Raw genomic sequence first — 26609 nt, forward strand, 5'->3', positions numbered from 1 at the left:
CTGGTACACATACCTCGGGAATACCGACTATTCTCCGCTGGGGTGTAGTTCACGCAATCGCTGGTCGGTTGCGGCTTCATCAACAATCAAATCCAAAAATCTGAAACAAATATCTGGGAATGTAATCTAATACCCGACATAGACCAACTGAACGAGAGTCCGAGGTTCGACATATGAAAAAGCCGTCTTATTGCCTTTCCGATCTCATAATAAATATGGTAATCTCATCATAAATAGAACAGTATTTATTTATATTTACCACATGGGTATTATTTGATTTATTAATGAACGCTGGGTTAAGCTCGCACAGTGAGATTATATTTCATCGGATGTCGAAATATATATTTGTAATGGGATTTTATTATTCGTTGTTTGATAAGTGAAGCCTCCATAAAGGTCTTAAAAATCAGGGTCTTCAAAATTACTCTACAGTTTTATTCATCTGAAGCAAAATTATAATGAATCCAAAACAAATTACAACACACACAAATGCTACAAACTAAATAAAAGAAATTAAGATACAACAGAATGCCTGTTACACGAAAAGTGAGGCTAACTTTGAAATAGGTAAAAAACTTGATACAATGCAGCAAGTATTGTTGTTCGATTTCGAACAAGCTACAAAAAAAACACTTTGCTATAATGTACTGGAATTGTGTGGACAATTTTCCACATTCATTTAAAACCTATGTTGCACCTATTTTGATATTGTATCTAAATATTCGGTACACTTTCTCCATTTCAATAAACCAATGTCTATAACTGAGTGAAAAAATTATGAAAACTATGCAAAACGGAAAGATTTCATACTAATTGGTTTTCCCGCATGTACAGAAGGTTGTCTGAAACGACGTAATCATTGATATAAAGTAACTGTCATTTATTCAGACTAAATCGAAAAAACAACTTGTGGTTCAAAAGTTGAGGTCAGATTTGTGGAATCGGAGTTTAAACATTTCTACAGTATTAACCCGTTCCACAGTCCTGCTAGATGTATGAAGATTTATATATAACTAAAACTTGGATCATGCTTTTAAACATTGGAACAATTTAACAAACTATTGATTGTAAATTATGTTTTTCTACAATTTCATAAATTTGGAAAAAACTTCTTCACTAGTTCCGTTTTATTCATTGTTTCTAAAAAAATTCTGAAAAAAGTTTTCCCAAGTTTGGGAACAAAAGATACGTTTTCGGCTCCTAAGATTGAAAGATTATTTGTCAAGCCAGAATTTGCTCTGGGTAGATAAGCATCATGCAAAACTTTGAACAACACGTTGGTATTTTTAGAATCAAAGCATCCAGCGCACAACAGCAAGAATTCGGTGTCAGCGCAATTCATAAGCAAAGTTGTTAACGCATCACTCCTTTTTGAAAGAAAGACAGTATACAATGAAAAAACGAATTTCTCATGCACGGTTAAATTTGAGACATCAACTTCGCCGAAACCCATTAATTCACTCGCTTGGGGACATAGATCGACTTCTTCTATAAAAGCATGTTGTTCTTCTTCAGTTTGGTTAATGTTCATGTACATTTTAGCCATCACCCAAGTTGCACAATGCAGATGTTTTTTATTTTCTGGTTTTAAAAGCTTTAAAAGAGAATATAAATGGTCAAGTTGGATGTAGGGATCTGAGAAATGCTGCGAAGCTACTTTCCAAAGGTCCAATTTCCCTTGGTTTGTTAGATGTTTTTCAATGTTTTCAACTCTTTGTGAACCAACACAAAATAATTTTGGTGCACATAGTTGCTCGTTCAAATCATTTTCTGAAGTTGTGATGAAAACGGTGCTTCTTAAGAATTGATTTTTATTTACGATATCATACAAAAGCTTTGTCCCATTGTTTATTTGTGAACGCGAGAAATCATCCAATATGAATGTAATTTTATCGTCATTTTTTCCCATCCACGATACATATCGTTCTAGTTCATATTTGGCCAGATTGAGTCCATGTCTAATAAACGATCGTTTTATAATATCTTTGACTTTTTTTTTTTTTCACTCTGAATATGGAACACCCTTGTCTCGGAAGATGATATAGTACGCTCAATTTCGTCACAGATCGTAGTTTTTCCACTGTAATGCCCTCCTTTAATGACATTGACTTGTCCCGTAGATATTTCAACAAATTCTACTAAGCTGATGTTACAGCCACCATCGTCATCTGAGATCATTGGCATCATGTTTTTCTTGTGAGTGGATGTGCTTGAGTATTTTCTTTGGATTATTTTGTTGACATCAGCAGCAGTTCGCCCTAAAATATATGACATAATATTTTTTAGTGGGCCGAGTGGGGGTATGCATCAGGTAAATAACAAAATTACACTAAAAGGAAAAAGTTATCAGTTCCACCGAATCTCAAGAAAAAAACATCTCTCGGCTCCATATTTCCAAAAATTAGTTTCAACAACGACAGCCCATAATAGAACCTCCGCCTGTAAATATTTTGACAATTTGATCCCAAATCTTGAACCTCTAATATTTTAAACGTTCGGACTCTGAAAGCCGGATACAATTTAACTAACAAAAATATACTTTCGTTGCGTTTTACCAAGGTCAGTTTTTTGATATACATAATTTAACAACGGCTAAATTCATTTAGATACAATGACAGTGGGAAATGTAACTTTATTATAGCTGCGAATCACCAATTGACTAAGTTATGATCCGATCTAATGAATTGACACACCGGCTAAGCGCATAAATAAATAACTCAATACTATTTGATTTACCCATTAAAAAAGTTGTTGAAGCTGGACTCCTCTGTCTTCTTCCTGATACCTCAGCATATATTTCGACCTTGTATTCAGAAGTAACACCATCACTCTTGAATGTTACAAAGTTTTCTTTTTGTCTTTCGAAATGTTTTCCCAAACTGTCAAAGTTTGGGTGATAACCATGTGGCTGTATATCCACCACAGCGAAGTCTATTTCCACTGGCATTTCCCATGATATTTTGGCAATTTTTCTAGGTTCCGTCTCATCCAACTCAACTTCAATAGATTTCGATTCTATCTCCGGGAGGTCAGCTATAATAGAACAAAATTTCGTTGTATACTTGAATTGAATGATGAATTTAACAAGGATGATTAATCTAATTTTTTTCTGGATCATTAGAAAGTTCAGACAAAACATGGGCAGATGCTACTCGACCAGCCAGATATGTTGAACCTATTTCTGTAGCCAGTTTCAAATATATAGTTCTTCCAAAGTTATTATTTATAAAAACAGGGTACAAAATTTGAAACAGTTCTACAATTCGAAAATAGAGAAAATTAAAAAAAGAATTATTTCCAGGAAAGTGAATCTAAATAAAATACTGTACAGTGTACACAGCAACGGTTCCCAATGGGTGCACCATGAGAATTAACAGAAAAGTGTTAAACATAACTAAAACGAGCTGCAGTTCATTTATCTGCTAAACCGAGTTCAGAGAACATGAGTGATTTTTTTAGCATTTCAAAGGAAAATCGGACATAGATGAGGAAAGGTTGACTTTTTGCCGTTATTTCTTAGGCCTGCATATTACAGACATTAAAAAGCATAAGTACAATTGATGATCGCAAAATTGAGTTTTATTCAAAAGCAGCATTTTTTCGTGTGAGTGCGCTGAGGTTTTTTTCCCTGATAATTTGGGGCCGCACGAACAAAAAGTTTGAAAACCGCTGCTGTACAGTATCTATTGCGCTTCCACATTCCGTTAATTCACACCCGGAGGAATAACTCACCCAATATGTAATTGACTGATGTTGATGTGGGACTTTGAACATCACCGATGCCAGAATAAATATCAGCAATCACGTTTTTAAATCCAGCTGTGATTTCATAATAATTTTCATTTGTGGCAATTGGAGCGGATGTTATTCCTCCACTCGTAATAATTATCTTGAATCGTTCGACTTGTGTAGGCCGATCCCATCGCATCAAGACCTTTTCCCAAGGTTTCTCCGAATCTGGTTCCCACTTTACGGTGTCGGCTTGCACCATATTTATTGTTGCTAGAAAATAAATTTACTTTAGTTAGGTCCAGCTTGTTCCTATTTTGAACAGGGTTTACTCTTAATTTTCTCATTTACGTCGTAACTTCGGTTGTTTTATTCACCCATTAGTTTTCATCATTCAAGTCAATTGGCACTCATGAAAAAATGCACTAATTTGTTTAAATAAAAGTTCGAAAAAGGGATAAAAAATATAACTCGCTTATCATGTTCGGATCAGATTTTAAGCTGCATAAGAAGCAAGTAATATGAAATTGAGGTTATCTTGTATCCAGGAATTTTAAAAGAAGTCTATTTATGTCTCCATTTTCAAAGTTGGTTACCAAGTTACGAAGTAGCAAAATATTATTTCTTTTTTTTTCCTAACTTCTGCAAATTGCATCTTTAAGTATTCCATTGTAGTTATACAGTTCCACTGTACCTGTAGTTATAGTAACTTCCGCAGGGTGTTTGCTTTCAATAGTTCCACAGAACGAAAGTACTTTGATATAATATTTTGTTGCAGCACATTTAACATCAACTTGCCATTTGTTATCCTTGATATTTTCTCCAATCATCATAGAGTTAACATATACCGAAAATGATTCGGCGCTTTTTGGCCAATCCCATGTCAAATGAAACATTCCCCAAGGATTGTCTTTGTCAAGTGATACCTTCAAATTAGACGGTGCCATAAGCCCTATTAATAGAAATAGTGAGTATTAGTAAATTATAAAAATTAAGTGATTAAGATTTTAAGTAAAGATAAGGAGATCGCCGATTGCCTTGTCATAGTGTATTCTGAATAGACTGTTAAAAACAGTGCTTCGCAGTTCGCACCATTTTACATCTGAAGTAAATTGCTATCATTTTTTTAAGTCAAGTCTGACTTTTTGAATATTTTGCAAAATCAACGCTCTTCAATGCAATGCTGCAACTTGGATTTCCTGAAAGATAAGAAACTGTACGAATAGTGTGCTCACCCAATCTAAAGGTTGATGCTGTTGGCAGCGGCTGTCTGTGTCCTTCAACCATAGAATATATTTCAACCAGATATTCTTCACCATCATCATTAGGGTTGACAAATTCTACAAGGTTTTTTTTGCGGATCTCATGTTTTATTTCTTTATGTGGACCGGCCTGAGGATGGTGTGACTTAATATTTACCGATACATTTTCTACCCCAAGAGGCATTTTCCATGATATTATTGCCTTTTCCCAAGGTTTTATGTCGTCTAATACCACTTTGATGGAATCTGAATCTATCTCTGGAACATCACCTGCAACATAATAATCGATTACAATGTATGTCTTGACAATGGTACACAAATCGATACTAATCTTGGAAGAAGTGGGTCTTTTCCTGCTAGATACCAGCCAACATTACTGAAAGAAGTTGCGAAAATATTTTGCGAGAACACCTTATTGCAGGTCTGTAGTTAGAATTTTGATAAATTAAATTCACCTAAATATACTCTTGTTTGAACAATTATACCGCTATTGTATCTAAACAAAATAAGATCTTGTAAATACCTGTTGTTATAGAAGTTGTAGCGGTGTATTCACTTTTGATAAATCCACACATTGAATATAGTTTAATCCTGTATGTTTGTGTTGGTTTTGTATCGCAAAATGTGAATTTGTTTTTCTTAATATAATTTCCAATGCATTCATCATTGGCTAAAATTAAAAAGGACTTGGCGCTCTCTGGCCTGTCCCACTCCAAATGAAACATTGCCCAAGGTCGTGATTCATCTAAGATTGCTTTAATCGACTTGGGTGGATGTAAAAGATCTAAAAAGTAAGACCTCCATAAGATGCAGTATTGAAAAAACTCCAATTGTGTCAATTTATTGATTAACTTTGAATCTAGTTCTGGTGGGCCTAGGTATATCAATCAATTGAACTGCCTGCCGTGATATCCAAGTAGTCTCCATACAAATACTCAGATCAGAAGTTTTGCCAAAATCTATCCCGCAAAGTCCCGAAGGCCATTGTTTATTTCGGGAATATTATCTAGTTTTCCGTCAAGCCCGGTATGTTTACTAAAATGAAACAGTATAGACTTTATGAATTGTCTGAAGGTTCTGAAGGTCTTCAAAAAAGAATGATTCAAATTTTTTCAGCAAACAGAAGCATTGCTGAACCTTGGATACATTTTAAAATACAGAAGAAATTGTTTCTAACCTGTCAAAATTTCTTTTGATGCAGATTGTCCTTGAATGTCATTGATGTTGTACGCAGAAACAACAAACTTGTGCTTTGTGCAGGGCAAAGGTCGAAATATTTCAAATTTTCTTTCATCAATCTTTTCCTCATGAACCTTCTCATTCAATCTTTCTCCAACAAAAACTTGAATCAAATAATAAGCAATGTTGCTGGGCAATTCTTCCCATGTAACAATAATTTTATCCTCGGTGACTTCAGCATTGAGTCCGAAAATCTTTGGCGGTGCTAAAACAAAAATATTGGGTGATTGCAAAATACGGCAGGCATAAAAAATATCTAAAACTATATACTATATATTAAAACAAAAAGAGGAAATCTGGCTGAAATATAGCTTAGCAAGAATATTCTGCTCGGTCCCAAGAATTCTATACCAAAACACCTGGCCCAATCGTGGCTAGTGAATGTATTGCAAACATCAAAATCGATTAACTAACCCAAAAGTATAGAGCTTATTTCAGACCATTCTCCGAACTCGGACGTATTAGCTGCTCTCACTCGCAGTGAGTATTCATTGCCTTCTTGCAGGCATCGGTATTTGCACTGCTTATTATTTGCTACTTTCAGAATATTTTCGATCTCCTGGTTGGTTTGGATTTCGATTTCATAATACAAGATTCCATATTGTATTTTCCATTCAATATTGATATCTGTGGACTGATTTTCACTGCACAAATCCAAGCTTTTAATGACAGACGCTTCTGGTCCTGTAAAATACATCACAGGTCTTTTATAAGAATACTTTGCATCGACTCAATCTTGCATAAAATCGTTAAACAGAGTATTTAGGAATAATATACTGCAACAATCTTTTAGGGCAAAATTCAAGCATAATCATGCTATTGAATCAGATATGTTTTTTTACATTCTACCAGATGCATTTTTTCACAATTGTCTCAGAAGAGAGGGTAGTTAATAAGATGACGCAATTAAATGACAATCCATGGCCATACCCATTCGTTGACTGTTCCAAGCTTGGGTTTGGATAAGGAGGAAGCTGATCAATAGCTAAAACAAAGATACAATATCAGTGAAATCACAGTTTAGACCACGTACTTGTTAGAATATCCTTTGATTTTGTGATTCTACTTTTTCTTTCACCGTTTGCAGTTTGTACTTTGACAAAGTATTTTGTGTTGTTCTTAACTTTGTCGAATTTGCAAGAGCTTCCATGAGTTGAATTTTCCTCAACATAAACATCATTTCTTGCTTCAAAAAGTGAAACAATGTTTTGCAATCCATGTCTGGTTCCATTTAGGTCCACTACCAATGAATTGTCTTCATCAGCATGCAACGAAATATGTGTTGGAACCCAGATTTCTGTGAATTGTAACAAATAACTTCTGTCAGATTCCGTGAAACCATTAACCAATGGTAATTATCAGAGGTAGAAGAATTACGGAGAAAATAAGAGTAGCTATCACCGAATCGAAAAAGGTATAGCACAGCCTAATGGAGTTTAATCAGTGAGATATTGTGTAGTGTATTGATTAGTGCCTGCTTGTCAATGCTTGAAACCAGTTGTTGCCAAGATTTTTCTTAAATTTCCCCTTTGTCTATTTTGGAACACTTTATTGCTCTATCACTATGCTTAAAAACTACTTTGTTTATGTACTCTTCAGTTAATGTAGTTTATAACGTGTGCGTTAATAAGTATTACTAGTAGTAATAATAAAGAACCAAAGAATATCAGTAATGCGGCAGCCAATAAAAAACAAACTTCATTCCTGGTTGGTAAATGTTTGCTACCTCCCTAATGTTCAGTGAATTAGCAGGTATGCCTCAACTCTATTGGCATTGCAATTAAAAATCTCACACAAACGCCTTTCCATAGTTTTACTATCAATTGGACGAGTTGGGTGGACTGGTAAGATTCCAAAAGCGCTTTCCCCGTGTCAGTAGTTGCTCGCCACTATTATGTGAAATTTATATACACATACACAAAAATACTATTTACCTGTTTTTGTTTTGTCCTGAGAAATTTTTCCGTAGCCGCTTTTATTACCAGCCTTCACTGATATTGTGTATTCCATGTCAGGAGTTAAATTTTTAAATTTAAATTGTAGATTTTTTATCACGTGTTCTTGTAGAAAACCGTCTGACATCGCTCGTATTTTATACATTGTGGCATTGGGGGTTTCATCCCATTTACAAACGATCACCCTATCAGGATACTGGTCATCTAGCTTTATCTGAAGGTTTTGGACACATGATGGCCCTAAAAAAAATTATGCACAGACTATTAGTTAACATGATTTTTTGATAAAAGGGGATATGGATAAATTCACATCTGATTCTGATTTCAGTGTATTTAAACAAAGACTGTTTGGACTACCAGCTCATGTTTTTTTTAAATATTTGATTATATCGGTTCAAAATTTAAATTGTGTTCTTTGAAAGTCATCGAGATTGTTGTTTGACAACATAAAAGTTTGTTGCGCTAATGATTTGGTTTCTGCGAGACTAACGGCCCACCCTTTTTCTACTCTTTTGTGCCGGTGGATCCGTATGGATATACTACAAGGATGCTGTAGCAAGAGTAAAAATAACGATTCAAGAGTCTTGCTGCATACTAACACAAATATATTTCTGTAACGAGGTCAGGTTAAACATAAAACAAATATCACAAAATTATACTTGTCACACAGACAACGATTTTGGTCTGGATTATCCAATGCTGAGAAACACAAAACACAACTTTAATTGTTGAACATAAAATAAAGAGATCTCATCAATCACCTGTCATTTCAGTATTTAATTAGGAATTCGCCGTTTTTATTGAGTATTTAACATCCGTAACTCCATAATTTTACACTGATTGTTTAAATATGCATGTAACTGCTTTCCTTGTTACAATCGAATTACATATGTCTGAAGTAGTCTGACCTTGGTCAGACGACACGTTACAGAAATATTGGGTCTCCGCTCTAGGAGACCCTTGTTATCAGTCGTTCTGTCTGTCTGTTTAGATGTAGCGTCCTAACGACTGGACCAATCTGGATAAAATCTTCTACGTGGGTTGTCCTGCCACCCTAGTATTGTGCGTTTTATGAAAAGTTTGGATGGAGGTTTCGTTTTCATGGAAACAACGAAAAACGCACCGATCTTTATGGAATTTCTAGTTTTTTTCACAATTTATCGCAATTTTCTCGCCAACGAAGTCGAAAATTAACATTCTAAGAATGCTACCTTCCGCATAGCAAAATACTGTTTCCAAAGGTTCTCTTTGGTCTCGATACTCCATAAACTGGAGGAGCTTTAGGGATTTTAGTGAAGATTATTTTTTAATTTTCAGCCACAATATACCAGTCACGCGAGTAAGACTACGAAACGCGCAGCGTTTGAAATGAACTCAGCCGAACGCGCAGCGTTCAAAATGGACCGGCGTTTTTATTATTGTCTCCTATTATCCGTTAGTAAACTGAAATGAAGCGGGCCCCAAGCAATGGCGGAGATCCAACTGGGTGCCCCTCCCGGCTTGTCTGTGTATCTATGTGTCTGTTTAGATGTAGCGACTTTACGGCTGGACCAATCTTGATGAAATTTTTCACGTGGGTTATCCTGTCACCCTAGTAATGTGCATTTTATAGAAAGTACGGATTGAAGTTTCGTTCCCATGGTAACAACGAAAAACGCGCCGATCTTTATGGAATTTCTAGTTTTTTTCACACTTTATATCGCAATTTTCTCGCCAATGAAATCGAAAATTAAAATTCTAAGAATGCTACCTTCCGCATAGCAAAATACTCTTTCCAATAAGTTATCTTTGGTCTCGATACTCCATAAACCGGAGGAGCCTTAAGGATTTTAGTGAAGAATATTTTTTAATTTTCAGCCACAATATACCAGTCACGCAAGTAAGCGTTTGAAATGAATTCAGCGGAACGCGCGGCGTTCAAAATGAACCTATTATCCGTTGGTAAACTGAAATGAAGCGGGCCTCAAGCAATGGCGGAGATCCAACTGGGTGCCTACCGGCTTGTATTTGTGTTAGTGTGCAGCAAGACTCTTGAATCATTCATGAAAGTTTATACTTCCTTGCGTATTAGCGACTGCTTTTTGAGGCCCTTTTTGAAAGGGAAGGTGTGGAACCACCTAATAAAAAAACTAAACTAACTTGGATCTGTTGTAACCTCATTCGTGAGGCATCCATCACTTTCAGAGCCGCCATTGTAGACCGCAATGATACTGAATTGATAAGAGAGACCACTCTTTAATTCATATAATGTACATCTAGTTTCATTGACTTCTTTAATCGTGTCGGGTCTATTTGCCTCTTTTATGAGATAATGTGAAGGAATCGATTCTTCCGGAGCTTCCCATCTGAGGTCAACACACTCTGTTGGCTTTTCTTTGTTTAAGAAAGCTTTCGCCATTCTAGGAATGGAGCCGCCACCTGAATGCAATAATTGTGGAAGATTTTTAGAAAAGGATCAGTTCCTACACCATCAAGTCCATGCATCTGAAAACTACTAATAATAACTAATCTCATATCCGGCATTGGCCGATAACCGGACAACAGACTGTGGTTTCGTCATATGATTAAGCCATCTTATCATCTTTCCTTTATCCGTGATAAATATGTAAATTCTATCCCTGACATGGGAAAACTACGTCCCGCGGGCCAAATTCGACCCGTTGAGTAATTCAAATTGGCCCACCTGTTGCTGTCACAACCAAGCTAAATCCAAATTTGATATTTCAGCTAACAAATACCTCAAGGAATTAGTTGAGATTGCGATTAAATTTAGTTTTGGCCCCATGCTTATTGTTTTCCACTTTGCTTTCGTAACACTGTAAATATTGTTCATAAAATGTAACTTTTTACGTTACACTTACATGTCCCGCCGGTTTAGGTGAGAAAAATTTTCCGCCCTTGGACCAATAACCTTGCGCACTCCTGTTCTATCTTAAAATGATTAATCAATTGCTTGGCGAACCACAGCTTTTATGCAATTGTCGTCGATTTTTATAACAAAAAAAGATTAGCTATATCAGATGCCTAGTTATTGCGCTGAGATATGCATTTGTTTGGCAGTGTAGAAATTATGATAACTTACTTTATGCATGACTTGAACAAGTTTTAGTAATCATTGAGAAAAGTCTTTGTGACTCAACCAAAAGTGGAAACAGTACTAATATATGAGTTATAAACCTCACTTATATGTTCAGAGCTTTATATTCTCTCTTTTTGTGACGGAGACGCCAGTGATTTAGTAATTTAAAACAGCCAAGGTTGAAAATGGTAAAAAAAACAACAGTGGAATAGTTTGTCTCACCTATCAAATAGTTTATAGATTTTGTTGTAGTGCATCGATTGTCTTTACTATGGGCAGTGACTTGGAAAGTGTAATAAGTTCCAAGAAAAAATTCACCAATTGGTTTTGTGTGCTTTGTCAGTGCTTTGATGATTTCCTGGTAATCAATTTCCTTTTTACTTTCAGACTCAAATATTTTGAGTTCGTATCGTTCAGCACCCCGTGCACTGTCCCATTGTACCAGCACTTGCTCTTTCTCTACTTTCACTCTAACATTAGGTTCGGTAGGCCCTAGAATGCAAGAATTGTTGTGAATGAAACTACACATTTTAAAATTACATTTAAATATTTTTTATTTCCTACATGAGCAGTTGATTGTATATATGAGAGAGACACAGGTCTTAAACTTCAATTACTTGTTATACAAGGGTTTCAAAATGTAGGATTAATTAGGGCAGTGCATCTCAACCTTTTTCATATCGCGGTCCACTTGCACGGAGTGTTCGCTTCGCGGACCACCTTTATTAGGCTGGAACTACATTTTCATGTGACGGAATAGGTATAATTGGTATATTTTTTATAATAGGTATATTTGCATATGTTGGTTACAGAAATAACAAACTATGGTTATGAATCATGACTGTGGGTAGAGTGGGCTGTAAAGCTGTAAAAAAACTCACTTGAATGGAAAACAGTCTTAAAATCTGCCTCAATTATCTTCTCTGTGTCGATTTCTTCATATTTTGTTTTTATATGCACGGTATAACATTTACCCAAATTGATGAGAAATTTTTCTGTGCAAGATTGGTCGGTTAGATGTTTAGTGAACATCGTATGGCTCTCTTGTAGCACTTTAACATCATATTGTAGAATCTCGTAATCGTCAGACTCTCCTGAAAAGCCGGGAGGGTCCCAACTAACAGTTGCCATTTCAATGTTCCCATCATCCGTGGACATTTTGATTTCAACGTTGCGTGGTTTGTCTGAGAAAAAGAAATCAATATACTAAATAAAAAGTTCGTTAATGGATAATCAGGAGGGTTTTGACTTTTGTTATACTATTTAATTTCCCTAATTTTTGGTGGTGTGTTACACAATACGCATAAATAAAAATTTGGATGACGAGTCACAGATAAATATAATAAATAGGCCTTGTCAACTTTTGAACAATTCAGGATTTGATTGGCCCATTGAATGTTGGAGTCATGTCATCGAAGGTATATTGATATGCATGCCTAATACTTTAATATTTTCGTTGAATGCGTGATTTCTCTCATTTTAGCTGTTTAGCTGTAACAATTTTTCGTTAATCAAAGCTTAATAAAATGAAGTATGTCCATTACAGCCTGATCGTGCTTAACTTACTGAGCGTTAGTAATCTTAACATAGCGCTAAACATTGGGTCGGTTAGAAATCGTTGGAGATAGGCTATATTAGTGGTTCTCAAACCCGGGGCGATATTGCCCACTTTGAGAATCACTGGGTTATATGGATATTAGGGAAATTTTGAATTCTTCAGCATTCCAAGGTGGGGAATGGCTCCGTCGGCCAACTAAACAAACTAGATAGCGATCGGAGACCGCCTACTTATCGATCTGCGGTTCCGATTCCTTCTCTCTGACTCAATAGCGACACCGCGTGTATCATCACTAATTAATCAATAACTCACTAATTATACCACACAATTCATCCAAAATCAACAAACAAACAGACAAACAAATACATAACAACATACTTATCAAGATCGATAAGTAATGACTCGTCACTCACCTTTGCGATAAGATGCATATATATAAGGCGTCTTATTCTATACAATTATTAGCTGTGATAATGAAACTCGCATTTTTCAAAAATTACATAAGCTGAATAAAATTAAGAAAATGAACGCAGTGCTCACCAAAATCATCTTTCCTGACATTAGTTACTTGGCTGTGATCTGAAAAACAAATTCACCGAATTACTAACAAAAAAATATTCAATATAAATAATATGGCTTCAGTAAGAGTGTGCCAAGCCATTAGCTCTAGGGTTGTGAAATCGGGGAAAATTCGCAAATCGACGCAAACACTGTTTTTAACTATACTATTCTACTCGAATATTTTCAGCAAATACTTACGTAAAGTTGTCTGGTTTTCTATAAGGATGTTACTGTCATGAATGTTGCTGTATTGAGTTGACATAGTATCACTTGGCTCTGTCGAAAAAAGAAAAAAAATATCATTCAAGAGTGTAGCCAACCCCGATTTTTTGTTATTTTTTGGGAGGGGGCAAATTTTATTATTTATATTGACGTAATACGACGCTTACGTGTACCTTTTACCCCGAACAAGGCTAGATAAAAACAGACACTGATATCTAACAAAATCTTAAAGAATCGTTCTACATTATTCTTCGTTGTCGAAGATACCCAAGGTAAACGAGCGCGCATTTGCATCTATCTCGGTTGGTTCATTATTGATAACACGCCAGGAAAAGTCAGTTGTCAGTAAATGGTGCAAGAATAGAATAAAATGGTGTAGGAAAATACGTAAAAATTTTAATTCTCACTGCAAATGCCGCAAAATTGCACTAAAAAAAAAATGGTGATATTTTTTTGGTGGGGATGGGGAAGAGAGGCATGCCCTGGCTACGCCTAAGATTCCATTTTTATACTTGCAACCTATCGAAGAAAATTCAAGCGCTTTTTGCTTGGTGGTTGTCGCATTGTGGTAGGGGGTTCAGAACAATTTACCTTCGACGATTTGCTGGACTCGTCGCCGTCGGAGGGCATTTCAAAAAATTTAAAACTGGATTGGAATTAATGACTAGATATTTTGAAATTAAACCAGATGTTATAACATGTAAACATTTATTAAAGTGTGTTCAAGATAAATTTCCCCTGCATAGAAGAATGGCAATTTTGTGGCCCAGTGTTAAGTAACAGAAAAAAAACATACTTGCATGAGTGCTGACCATGTTTGATTCAGAATCACGACTAGAATCATCAGCATAAACTGCACGAACTAATATGCGATAGTTCGTGTTGGTTTTCAGTCTGTTGAACGTAGTGTTTCTCTTGAAAGATATTTGAGTTTTTCTTTTCCCAGTAGGTAAAGGAATGCATTCCACCTCATAAGAGTCAGGCTTTATCTCTGGCTCCATCCATTGTGCATGTAGGCTTCTGGTTGGTTTCTCAAGATTCACCGTTGCAGTAGGATTTCGTGGAACTTTAGGTCCTCCTGTGAAAACAAATTGTTTAATATATTTATCACCGGAAGAAATGCCTATGAGACTAGGTTTAATCATGGTCTATTATTTGCTACTGGTCTCGGTTGGGAGTATCTAGTTTTAATCGTTCTGAGGGTGTTAGTAGCCGGTCAGCGATCGAGTAAACCACCAGCAAGTCTTCAAATCATTCTTCGTGGGATTTGTATCTATTTAATGGATAAATATGTGCTTTGTTTGCTTGCAATGTTACTGAGAAATAAGCTCGATTTTTTTATTGCATTACTAATTTTCGTTGCCGATTTTCTGATTAAGATTTTCTTTAATAACAAGAATAATGCATCTCGTTATTAAAGTGGAAATCTAAGTATAATAGCAGCTATATTATATCTATTTTATATCTATATATTATATATATATATAATTTTCTAGGAATCATAGATTCAAACCCTAAAACCTTATTTAAAATATATATCCTAAAATGGCGCGATGCTGAAATGGATAAGTGACCGCTTGTCTAAAGAGGTTTTCGATAAAAAAATTAAGCGCTTCGCAATCGTTTTTGCTTGTCGTGATCAATGGTTTTCAACCTTTTTGGTGGAGCGGAACCCCAATAAAACATTCCAGAGGCTCGAGGATATACTGTGCAGGTTACTCCTGAATTATGTGAACCAAGATGGCGGACACCGGAACGTAGTATGTGTAACAGGTTAGGATTGGGCCATAATTTCAAATAAAAATACTACGGTAGTCACATGGCTAGTCCCCGAACTCGTAATAGACCTAAAATATGGAACTTCAAAATAAAATTAATGCCTAACCTTAACCTGGTACATATACAACGTTCCGATGTCCGCCATCTTGGTTCGCATATTACAGAAGTACCCTGTGCAGTAGTTTAAATGTCGGAAATATTTAAACTGTCAAATCATTTAAAGCAAACCTTACTGGGAAAATTTAAACCTAACTGGAAAAACAAAATGAAGCATAGCAAGTTTAATATTAGAGCCAAATATAGTAGGTATTCAAATTTATTAATATATACTCTCGGATTTGAATGAAAATGACTGTACTGACGCAGCCATGGTTGAACCCCACTCGTCTAGGTGTTGTTTATCTTGTTTTGTAACTATATTGGATAGGAAAAAACTTTTATCTCACCGATGATACAAGTCTCCCATTGTGAATCTTTCCCAACATCATTCGGACAAAATATTTTGAGCTTAATTTCACAAGTTTGACCGATTCTCAATTCTTCTTTCAACTCCTTTCGATGTTGGCATTTGCTTTCGGGAAAATCTTTATGAATTATTTCTTTGGTCTTGTCCAAAACATTTCTGACTATCAAAGTGTAATGTTTTATTCCTTCTGTTCTTTCCCACTGAAACTTGATGTTTTTTTGATCCCATGTTGTCTCAACGACTCGTCCTGGTGCTGGAAATTTATTAATATAATATATTATATAGTTGTGTCTAAAGCACTCCCCTTCTACGCATGGAATAACCTAATATTTTAGGCAAGTTTTCCCCAGCTTTTTATGACGGAACATAACTATTTTCGAAAGAACATATCTTCTTTTAAAAGTTGGCATACTTTTTTAGATGGGGCGTATAGCTTTATCGGAGGAACCACATGATATTAGAACGGCATGGACCTTTTAAAATATTCATAGCCTTCGAAAAGTGGCATATTTTCTTGAAAAGTGCATTAGCAAGTGCTTTTTTAAAGAACTCAGTGGTTTTAAAGCGAATAGTTTTCTTAGAACAGATGCAGCTACAAGTACAAGTAATTACACAGGAGTACTTGAGTATTCACCCAGCAGTTTCTTGTAAACAGTCAGATTTCAGTAGTGCCTTATACAGGGACTTTTTTGGAGTGAATATGCTTTTACACAATCTATAGTTTTGTGCGATGAATGTCGCCAAACATTTAAGTGCTTATCTAGCCCAAACGTTTGAGATTTTGGTTGTGCATAGCCCATTTCTGAGCAAATGTGTGAATGGACATTCATACTTATAAGCAGTGATGAGCTGGAAAAATCGTAACAACCGGAACGCACCTAATTCGCAAAAATATAATGTATTCACAACACGACGCGGACGTTTCCATAGGGTCAAAGGTCGGGGAAACATCTCTTACACGTTACTGCTGTACTAATTATTTGCGTGATGTGATATAAAAAAAATTACAAAATCTGATGTAACAAAACATAAAATAATAACTAGGTTTACCAGAAAAATTGGACTTTTTGTACCATAATTTTATTTTAACAACAGGAACGCAAATGCAATAAAATGTCCAACAAACGGAACGCCGTTCCGGTGCGTTCCGGCTACAGCTCACCACTGCTTATAAGTATAAGTAGCTGATTTTACAGAGCCTCGTTTTTGGAAAATATGTGATTAAATCGCCTTCACTACAAAATCTTTGCTCATAATTTTCAGACTAGACTAGGGCTGGGCAATTATTTTTGGTATCGGGCCACATTGAATATTCAAAATGCAGTGGCGGGCCGGACTAATTAAAGTCAATCGTGCTTTTTCATTATATTTTTTTACACATTTAAATAAAACAAGTAATACATCTATTGTACTTTTGTTAGAATTTTTATTCAAAGCACAATTATTAAAACTAGTTTAAAACATAAATTTCGAGAAATATATAGGATCAGAGAAACGGCACGCTTGCATTACAATGCCGAATTTTATCATTAATGCTGAAGAGTGAGTAACAATGCGGCATTAGGACCTGGTTTTTGATGGCAAAACATATAACTTTGATGATGAACATGATTCATATAACTTTGCTGTCATCATAGCATTTTTAACGTGAACAGGGGTCGCGGAAAATGTTAATGCATTGGGAGGCGTTACGAGCTTAAAAGTTCGGGATGCACTGCTCTAAAATACCCCACTATCTGCGGATATAAAATTGCCAGATAAACTGCCGGAATATACATAGTTTTGATACCTATTTTCGATATGGGTATATTTAAAATGCAGTGGCGGCGCGTGGTCATTTTGTCAATCGGGGCAAGCTACTGCGGGACCAAGTCACCCCCATCTACGGGGACAGGATGAGCGCTGTAAGTTCTCCCATCATTTTATGAGTATAAAAACCATTCCATCGGTACTAACCAATCGGCAAAAGCGACAATTTTTAGCGATAAGAAAGTGTCTTTAAAACCGGTCCAAGTCAAGGGATTAATAAATATAGACATAGTTTTTTTTGAAACCTCTTTCAAAAGGAAAGGCAATATCTACCCAGATAAATACAATGACATATTAACAGAAACTTCGGGAAAGCAGACAAAACCTAAAATAAGGTTTAAAACGTTACTACGAAGAAAGGAAAGTTAATGCAAAGATAATGACATGCGTCGCTCACTCATAGATATATATGCTGCTAGAAAGAACATATCTTCTTTAAAAATTGGCATACTTTTTTTAGATGGGGCGTGAAGCTTTATCAGAGGGGCCACACGATTATAGAACGGGCATGGACCTTGTAAAATATTCAGTTCTATGAAAAGTTGCATATTTTCTTTGAAAAGGGGAATAAGCAAGTGCTTTTTTAAAAAGCTTGGTGGTTTCAAAAAGCGAATAGTCTTCTTGGAAAAGATACAGCTACAAATACAAGTAACTACTCAGGAGTACGTGAGTATTCACTCAGCAGTGTCATGTAAACAGTCTGGTTTTAGTAGTGTCTTATACAGGGACTGTTTTGGAGTAAATCTGTTTTTACACAATCTCGTTTTGTGCGATGAATGTCGCCGAACTTTCAAGTGCTTATCTAGCCCAAACGTTTGAGATTTTGGTTGTGCATAGCCCATTTCTGAGCAAATGTGTGAATGGACATTCATACTTATAAGCAGTGATGAGCTGGAAAAATCGTAACAACCGGAACGCATATAATTCGCAAAAATATAATGTATTCAAAACACGACGCGGACGTTTCCATGGGGTCAAAGGTCGGGGAAACATCTTTTACACGTTACTGCTGTACTAATTATTTGCGTGATGTGATATAAAAAAAATTACGAAATCTGATGTAACAAAACATAAATTAATAACTAGGTTTACCAGAAAAATTGGACTTTTTGTACCATAATTTTATTTTAACAACAGGAACGCAAAAGCAATAAAATGTCCAACAAACGGAACGCCGTTCCGGTGCGTTCCGGCTACAGCTCACCACTGCTTATAAGTAGCTGATTTTACAGAGCCTCGTTTCCGGAAAATATGTGATTAAATCGCCTTCACTACAAAATCTTTGCTCATAATTTTCAGACCAGACTAGGGCTGGGCAATTATTTTTGGTATCGGGCCACATTGAATATTCAAAATGCAGTGGCGGGCCGGACTAATTAAAGTCAATCGTGCTTTTTCATTATATTTTTTTACACATTTAAATAAAACAAGTAATACATCTATTGTACTTTTGTTAGAATTTTTATTCAAAGCACAATTATTAAAACTAGTTTAAAACATAAATTTCGAGAAATATATAAGATCAGAGAAACGGCACGCTTGCATTACAATGCCGAATTTTATCATTAATGCTGAAGAGTGAGTAACAATGCGGCATTAGGACCATGTTTTTGATGGCAAAACATATAACTTTGATGATGAACATGATTCATATAACTATGCTGTCATCATAGCATTTTTAACATGAACAGGGGTCGCGGAAAATTTTAATGCATTGGGAGGCGTTACGAGCTTAAAAGTTCTGGATGCACTGCTCTAAAATACCCCACTATCTGCGGATATAAAATTGCCAGATAAACTGCCGGAATATACATAGTTTTGATACCTATTTTCGATATGGGTATATTTAAAATGCAGTAGCGGCGCGTGGTCATTTTGACAACCGGGGCAAGCAACAATTTTTAGCGATAAGAAAGTGTCTTTAAAACCGGTCCAAGTCAAGGGATTAATAAATATAGACATAGTTTATTTTGAAACCTCTTTCAAAAGGAAAGGCAATATCTACCCAGATAAATACAATGACATATTAACAGAAACTTCGGGAAAGCAGACAAAACCTAAAATAAGGTTTAAAACGTTACTACGAAGAAAGGAAAGTTAATGCAAAGATAAGGACATGCGTCGCTCACTCATAGATATATATGCTGCTAGACTTCTACTGCTTGAACATATATGCAACACGCCGCGGTTTCTTGGAAGCAAAATGCTCAATAACGCGCTGATGCATCCCAGAAATAATGTCTCTGTGAATGGATAAAACAGCCAAGGAATTTAATCTATCTTGCTTCATTGTGTTTCTGAGATACGTTTTAATACGCTTCAGCGTGCTGAATGTTCGCTCTGCTTCGGCGGAAGAAATAGGCGTCGTCAAAATGATGTCCAGAAATTTTGCAAACGCCGCAAGAGGAACCCATAGAGCGCGCAAGTTGATGTGATGTTCAAAAAAGTTTGATTGGTGTATATACATCGCAATTCATTTTCCAATTTACCCACGTTTATCATGGGGTAAAATTTGGAGACAGTAGCCAACAAATGGATGGGAAATTGACGTGCAAATTTTGAAAAATTTTTGGGGTTCATCAAAGAGAACGCGGCAAGGTGTTCAGTGCGCAGACGATCACCTATTTGATTCACCAGAATGTCACAGCATTCTTTTGCAGACAAAATCAAACGCTGCGTTGTTTGCCCGCGGCGTAAAGAAGCACTCCATGTGTCGTCGTATTTTATTGTTTCCCGGATACGAGATACAGCATCGCAGAAGTCTGAAATACACGACTGCACAGACGTTCCATCCATTAGCCTTGACTGCAATGCGCCGTATAAATACATCTACGTGATAGAATATTGAGGAGAAAAAAGCGAGAAAAAATGAAAACTCACCATCTTCTAGCAGACGCTTTAGACCTGCCGCCTCCCTCACAGAGCGTTCGTCCCAAACCGGAGAGCTCTGAATGCCATTGAAACACTCAATGAGCTCAGACCTAATTTCGGACACGCCCTGCACCACGCGTGATTGGAAGTTCCAACGTGTTGGTGCACAAGATGGGAGACGGCGGCTACATATCTGGCGAAGGAGGTCAGAGCGCTTCGGCGAAACGGCAAAAAAAGGAAGAAAACCCCGAAACATTTGCAAAAAATATACGGACGAGAGGGGTATCAAGACACATATTTTTAATAACGAGGTTAAATTGGTGTGCATAACAATGTAAAAAATGCGCATGAGGAAAATCTTCTTTTATATAAACTTGAACACCATGTTTCGACCCACTCATGACTGCCGCGCCGTCATAAGTTTGAGCTATCAATTTTGACTTCGCGTTGTAAGGCTGTAACACTTCTCTCAGTACAGCCGATATCCCGCAAGCCGTGCGATTAACGATTGGTACAAAGCTGTGAAATCTCTCGGTAGGTTTACCATCTTTCACAAACCGAAAAATCACAGCCAGTTGGGAAACGCACGTGATGTCAGTTGTCTCGTCAGACTAAATCGAAAGGAACTGGCAATTCTCAATTTCCAGAGCCAAATGTTGTAAATAAATTTTATACATTGAGTCGAGCAAATCATTTTGGATATCCTTAGATGTCCCTTTCGAAACAGTTGCGGCATCAAGATGATCTCTCAATACTGTATCTAGGGATGCGGTGTATTCCACCATATCCAAAAATACCCCTCTATTAGAAGAGCCAGCCCGTTCATCGTGCCCACGGAGGGACAGCTCGTGACAACCAATGAACTTCAAAACATCTATCAATCGACCGAGAACATGGGGGTTTTTCTCGACGTTTTGGTTGTGCCGACGAATAGAAACCGCGCGTTCTTCATCCAACTGTGCTGCAATATTAACATTTCCGAATGTTCGGTATTTTCCTGCATTGTCCAGATGCTCCATAAAAGATTGATGATCCCCGGCACGCTCGGAAAGATGTTTAAGATCTCTAAAACCAAATTTACACCAACGTGAGTCACGGGCGGTAGCAAAAAGTAGGCAATAAAAACAAAACAGTGCATTTTGTCCTCGCTGTAACACAACCATTTGTGTTTTTTATACCAAGTTTCTGCGCAGAATGTACGCCGACGCTTTCCTCCGTCATGGGATTGTTCCAGTGAACAATTTTTTGGTTGATAAGGCCCAAGACGTTGTACCTCTAATTTTTGTTCCAGCGGCAGCTGCGAAAACGGAGTGCGAAGTAGTGCATCAACCTTATTCATTATGAGGTCTAAGGCTAAGAAATGCGAAGCCGGAAAGAAGTGAGGAGCTCAAAAGGAATGTGGAAAATCGAAAGCAAATGGACTAAAGGTCTCTAACTGATTCAAATAGCGAAACAAGCGACAAAAACGAAGGCGAGGAAACTATCAACTCTTCAAGCAACCAACGAACGAGAAGGAATGCGTGAATATGTCAACACGTTGTTGTAAGAAACGTCGGCATTGTGTCGTCATAATTTCGGGGCTAGGCCCGATCGGCCCCGATGATTTAGTAAAAGAAACAGAAAACAAACGAGGCAAACGCGGCGAGTGGAAGATAAAAGAGAGAATACGATATACAATGAGCAACCGGGGCAAAATCGGCGTCGTCCCGTCGACGTTCGGCGAAGGCTTTGCGAGCGAAAAATGAAGAATATGGGAATACGGGAGAATATGGCTAGTGTAGACAGTCTGTGCAACCGATATTGAGGTATTTTTCGATTATTTTTTATTATACCGAAAAAACAACCGGGGCATTGCCCTGGTTGGCCCTATTGACGCGCCGCCACTGTTAAAATGTATTGATACGGGTACATTTAAAATGTCTTGCTTTATTGTTCTCAACTTAACCCGCGGTTGACTTGATAAAATATAGGCATTACCCCTCTGAAATACCACCGCATTCCGCGGATATAAAAATGTGAGGTAAAGTGCCTGATTATTTTTTTTCGATTTCGTGAATTCGACAAATCTGATCTGTTCTTGCAACAATGACTTAGCTCTGTTTTAAAGATTTTACCATTTTAGAAAATCACCACGTCTGCGATAAAACCACACAAAGTGAATTTCATTTTAGTACCATGAAAATCGATTCAATTTACTTTACATTAATTATCTTATATATCAGGCGCCGTCGGTAGTTTTGGATTTGTTCAAAAGGTACATCGCGCGCACGAAAGCCATTCAATTAAAATGTGTGTCGTGGGCACCAGAAATTTTTCAGTTTCCAAATTCTACAACAGCGTTTCTAACCTGTCAGGGGCCTTTTAAATCCAAATTTGTTTCTGTTCAATTTTTAGTATTTTATATTAGCGCTTTGAGATCTAGATTTAGGTTGCTTGTCGATTCACTCCTTTATTTATCTTCAGCATTTCGTTGCCGATGATTAATTTTATTTATAATTTAATTTTGATTATAATTTTGTTTTTCTCAATGGTTCCACAGTTCAGTATACAAGACATATATATGTTGAAGAAAATTTGTGATTTGAGGAGTCACCTCGAGCTGACGAAAACAATGGCAATTTACAAAAAATTAGTCGAACGTTATTAACGACTTTTTCATTATCGTAAAAATTCCGTTTGTTCACAGTTGAAGTGTATTCTATATGTAAATAAAAAATAAGGTGTCTAAATCTAGAAGCCTGCTCGCGGGCCGGATGAAAAGTTGCAGCGGGCCGGATGTGGCGCGCGGGCCGCAACTTGCCCAGGCCTGGACTAGAGGTTCAGACTATGAGAGACCCTAGCCTGGGGCCCCTAGCTATTCCATTTGCGAAGCTTCTCTTCAACAATGACGTCATAAATATTCTATTATATGGTCATAATGGGAGCCCAGTTTTTTTTTTAAATTGCGTGATATACGAAATTTAATTACCGGTAGGATGCTTAATCACCCAAGTAGATCAGATAGTGAGTGGAATTAAAAGCACCCAAGAATGAGGTAACATGCCATGGCACCAGAAAATCCGACGTCATAATACCTGTCTAGCCTCGAAAGGTGAGAGGCATGGCGCAATTACTGGTAAACAGAACAATACTGAAAAATAAAATTATTATTATTTTTTTTTTAACAAATGGGTCTAGGATAAAAAATATCCGAAATAGTAAAAAATTCAATCGTTCTTATATTCTTTGTTACGTAATATAGCTATAGCCTATATGCTCATATTTTCCCCGCTTTTTTTTAAAAGAAAGGCGCTAATACGATAAAAGGGTTCAAATAATTAAACATTAGTAGCAATTTTGTTTTACGTCAAATGGTTTGAGTTTTTTAAATTCAGACAAATTCATTTATTCGACCTATTTAATCTATTAAGTTTGTAAACGCTGAACATTCGAGACAAGGACTGTCAACCTAATGAAACAAAAAACAATTTCTCAAAACGGTTTTATTCCTGGACAAGCCTGTAAAATTCAAAATAAACTTATAAATGATAATTGAATGTCGAGGCCCTCAGGCGTCAACCTACCATGCTTAATGGTAAGTCCGGCCCGCCCCCATACATCCGTGAAACATACTATATACATGCTGATTTAATATGCAGCGTCTATCTCATCATTCTCATACATCCCGTTGAAACAGAAAGGTGAAATTTTGATTTTAAAAACTTTCTACTCCAATCAAAGTAAAATTTATATGTGGTTAAACGTGTTACGTACAAAATCTTTAATTTTGTATTTTTTCATCCAAGCAAGAGCTATTAAATTAATTCAACCTTAATTCAAAATAAGATTTGATCATTGAATATCATTCCCCAGCAGAGGCTGTAAAACATACTACACATGTTCCTTATTTTAGTTCTATTACGAGTTCGGCCACTAGCCAAGTGACTTCCGTAGTATTTGTTGCCTAACTCTAACCTGGTACACATACTACGTTCCGGTGTTCGCCATCTTGGTTCACCTATTTCGGGAGTACCAAATATTCTCCTTCGCTAAACGTCATTTCGAACTAGTAAACCAATGACAATTCTACCGGTTTAGTTTCAGTGTTTTTATGGTCAGAATGATTTTGTGCTCAAGGCATAATTTTCGCCCTATACTAAGTCGTGTAACGCCTGCTTGGTCAAACCTAAACATAATGTAATAAATATAAAAATATAACTGTACCTGCATTTTCCATATTCTTTTTCTCTGTTCGTGAAATACGCCTATAATAATTCGTTTAACATTTCATCTAACTCACACGGAACCATACTTCCCCTTACTGCTGTCTTTATACACGCACAGGCGTAACGGCGTCAATGAACATACACTGTGATAAAAATAGCAATATATCACGTGCTTGTCCAGTGATACCGACAATTCGAAACCAAATCACATTTTCTCAATGGGTAATTTGCCTGATTACTTTGATTATGACCTAAAATTACATATATTACTGCTACGAAATAGTAGGTATTTCATTTTGTTTCCAGTAGATCAAACATTAGGAATATTACATTTTGAGTTTAACGGTTTTTCACAGTGTGCTACATTACTTGGAAAATAAATGATACGTCTAAACTCGATACCGTATTCAAGCTAAGCGCAAAAGCCAGAATTATTGAGTGCTTATGACATCAGCAGTCTGTGTGCAATCTTGCGTAGACTGTATAAACCTACGAACAATTGTTAATCGTTCAGCTCAGCTAATCATCTTTGCCTGGTAAGGAGGCTTCATACACACTGTAACGTCGCGCTGTTCCCAGACGATGGTCGCAACAGTCTTTATATTGTCGGGGTAAAATATTAAATTTTTCAGTATTTATTTATGGACTCGTAATTTAATTAAACGTAATCTACAATAGTTTTGCTTGGACGTTTCGAACTGAATTATGGTTTCATTTGCTTTCCTGGCGTCCTAATTCATTAATTTTTCTTTGTTTTATCATTCTCGTATCGCCTTTATGCTGATTATAACGACAAAATAACTCAGCTTTGTACTTGACTAATTTAGCGGGTTGTTTACGCTCTTTATCTGATCGCCTATATTTACTTTCGTTCGTTGCAATTGGGGATGACACTTATGGATTTACGAATCGAATCTTTTTCGAAGCGATTCGAATCAGATTTACCCGATTCGGAGCGATTTACAGAAGAAAAACAATATCGAGCGTTGATTCATCGTTGTTATTGGCGGAGTTAAATCTGCCGAATGCGATTATGCGGCACTCTAAATTACAACATATTACGGGAGGGAGCGGAAATAGAGATGATTTTTTCGCGATATTTTTCATTCGCCATATTTTTCAAGTTCAGCGCAACACACTCTTTCACGCATCACTCGACGTGCTGTGTGGGAGTAATTCTCCTCAAACTGTAGGTTCAGTATTCCACTGAATGACCTAAGTTTCTATTATACGCGAATTTAAATGGATCGTATACCCGAAAATTTGTGACAGTTTTATTGAAAATTTGCAATAGCACATTTAAACTTCGATCATATTAATTATTTTGCGTATATTTGGAGAGAACTGTTACTGATTGAGTTCATTGGCCGGCCATGTTAATTGATACTCATGTTTTTTATCCTGAAATATTTTTTTATCCTACATTAAAAGAAATGTGACATTTTTTTAAAATTTTCTAAGCGCGATACATTTCGGGTTATTTCTAGCAAGTTTCATACGGGACAGGTGGGAGTATATAATACTTGAGGAATGGCCACTTGTGCACTGTTTTACATGAACACGCGTCATATTTCATGCCAGACCAAGCATAATATGCGAATGTCGTCTTACTTTAGTTTCAACGACCGTGTTTGATCGAGTTGCAGCGTCGACCAATTATCGCTCGTCAGCGCCGCGTCTATTGTGCACATTTGGACTTTCTGAATTACAAAATTAAGTGTATTCCAAGATAATAACAAAGCCAGAGTTTGACAATAACGGTTTTAGCCAAAAAGTATACGCGTCTTTAACATTTAGAGAAATAAATTTTGGCAGTCGTAGTGGGTTGAACGATTATATTTATCGAATTCATTTTAATTTAATCGTGGGTAATT

At 36.5% G+C, this 26609-nt stretch overlaps 1 protein-coding gene across 1 annotated transcript; it reads right to left on the reverse strand.

Moving 5' to 3' along the window:
- Positions 1–253: 253 nt before the first annotated feature.
- LOC144430688 (uncharacterized) lies at positions 254–24927 on the reverse strand. Its single transcript, XM_078118718.1, has 18 exons — positions 24734–24927; positions 15831–16103; positions 14402–14683; positions 13582–13659; positions 13363–13401; positions 12146–12448; positions 11487–11756; positions 10325–10603; positions 8165–8425; positions 7264–7527; positions 6645–6914; positions 6169–6435; positions 5515–5775; positions 4965–5261; positions 4424–4681; positions 3733–4002; positions 2737–3033; positions 254–2258 (listed from the first exon to the last, which is right to left on the reverse strand). Exons 1-18 carry the CDS (start codon positions 24744–24746, stop codon positions 1975–1977), a joined length of 4266 nt encoding a protein of 1421 aa, XP_077974844.1. The 5' UTR covers positions 24747–24927; the 3' UTR covers positions 254–1974.
- Positions 24928–26609: the final 1682 nt, after the last annotated feature.

This window comes from Styela clava, chromosome 12, assembly GCF_964204865.1.
Source record: "Styela clava chromosome 12, kaStyClav1.hap1.2, whole genome shotgun sequence".
Taxonomy (NCBI): domain Eukaryota; kingdom Metazoa; phylum Chordata; class Ascidiacea; order Stolidobranchia; family Styelidae; genus Styela; species Styela clava.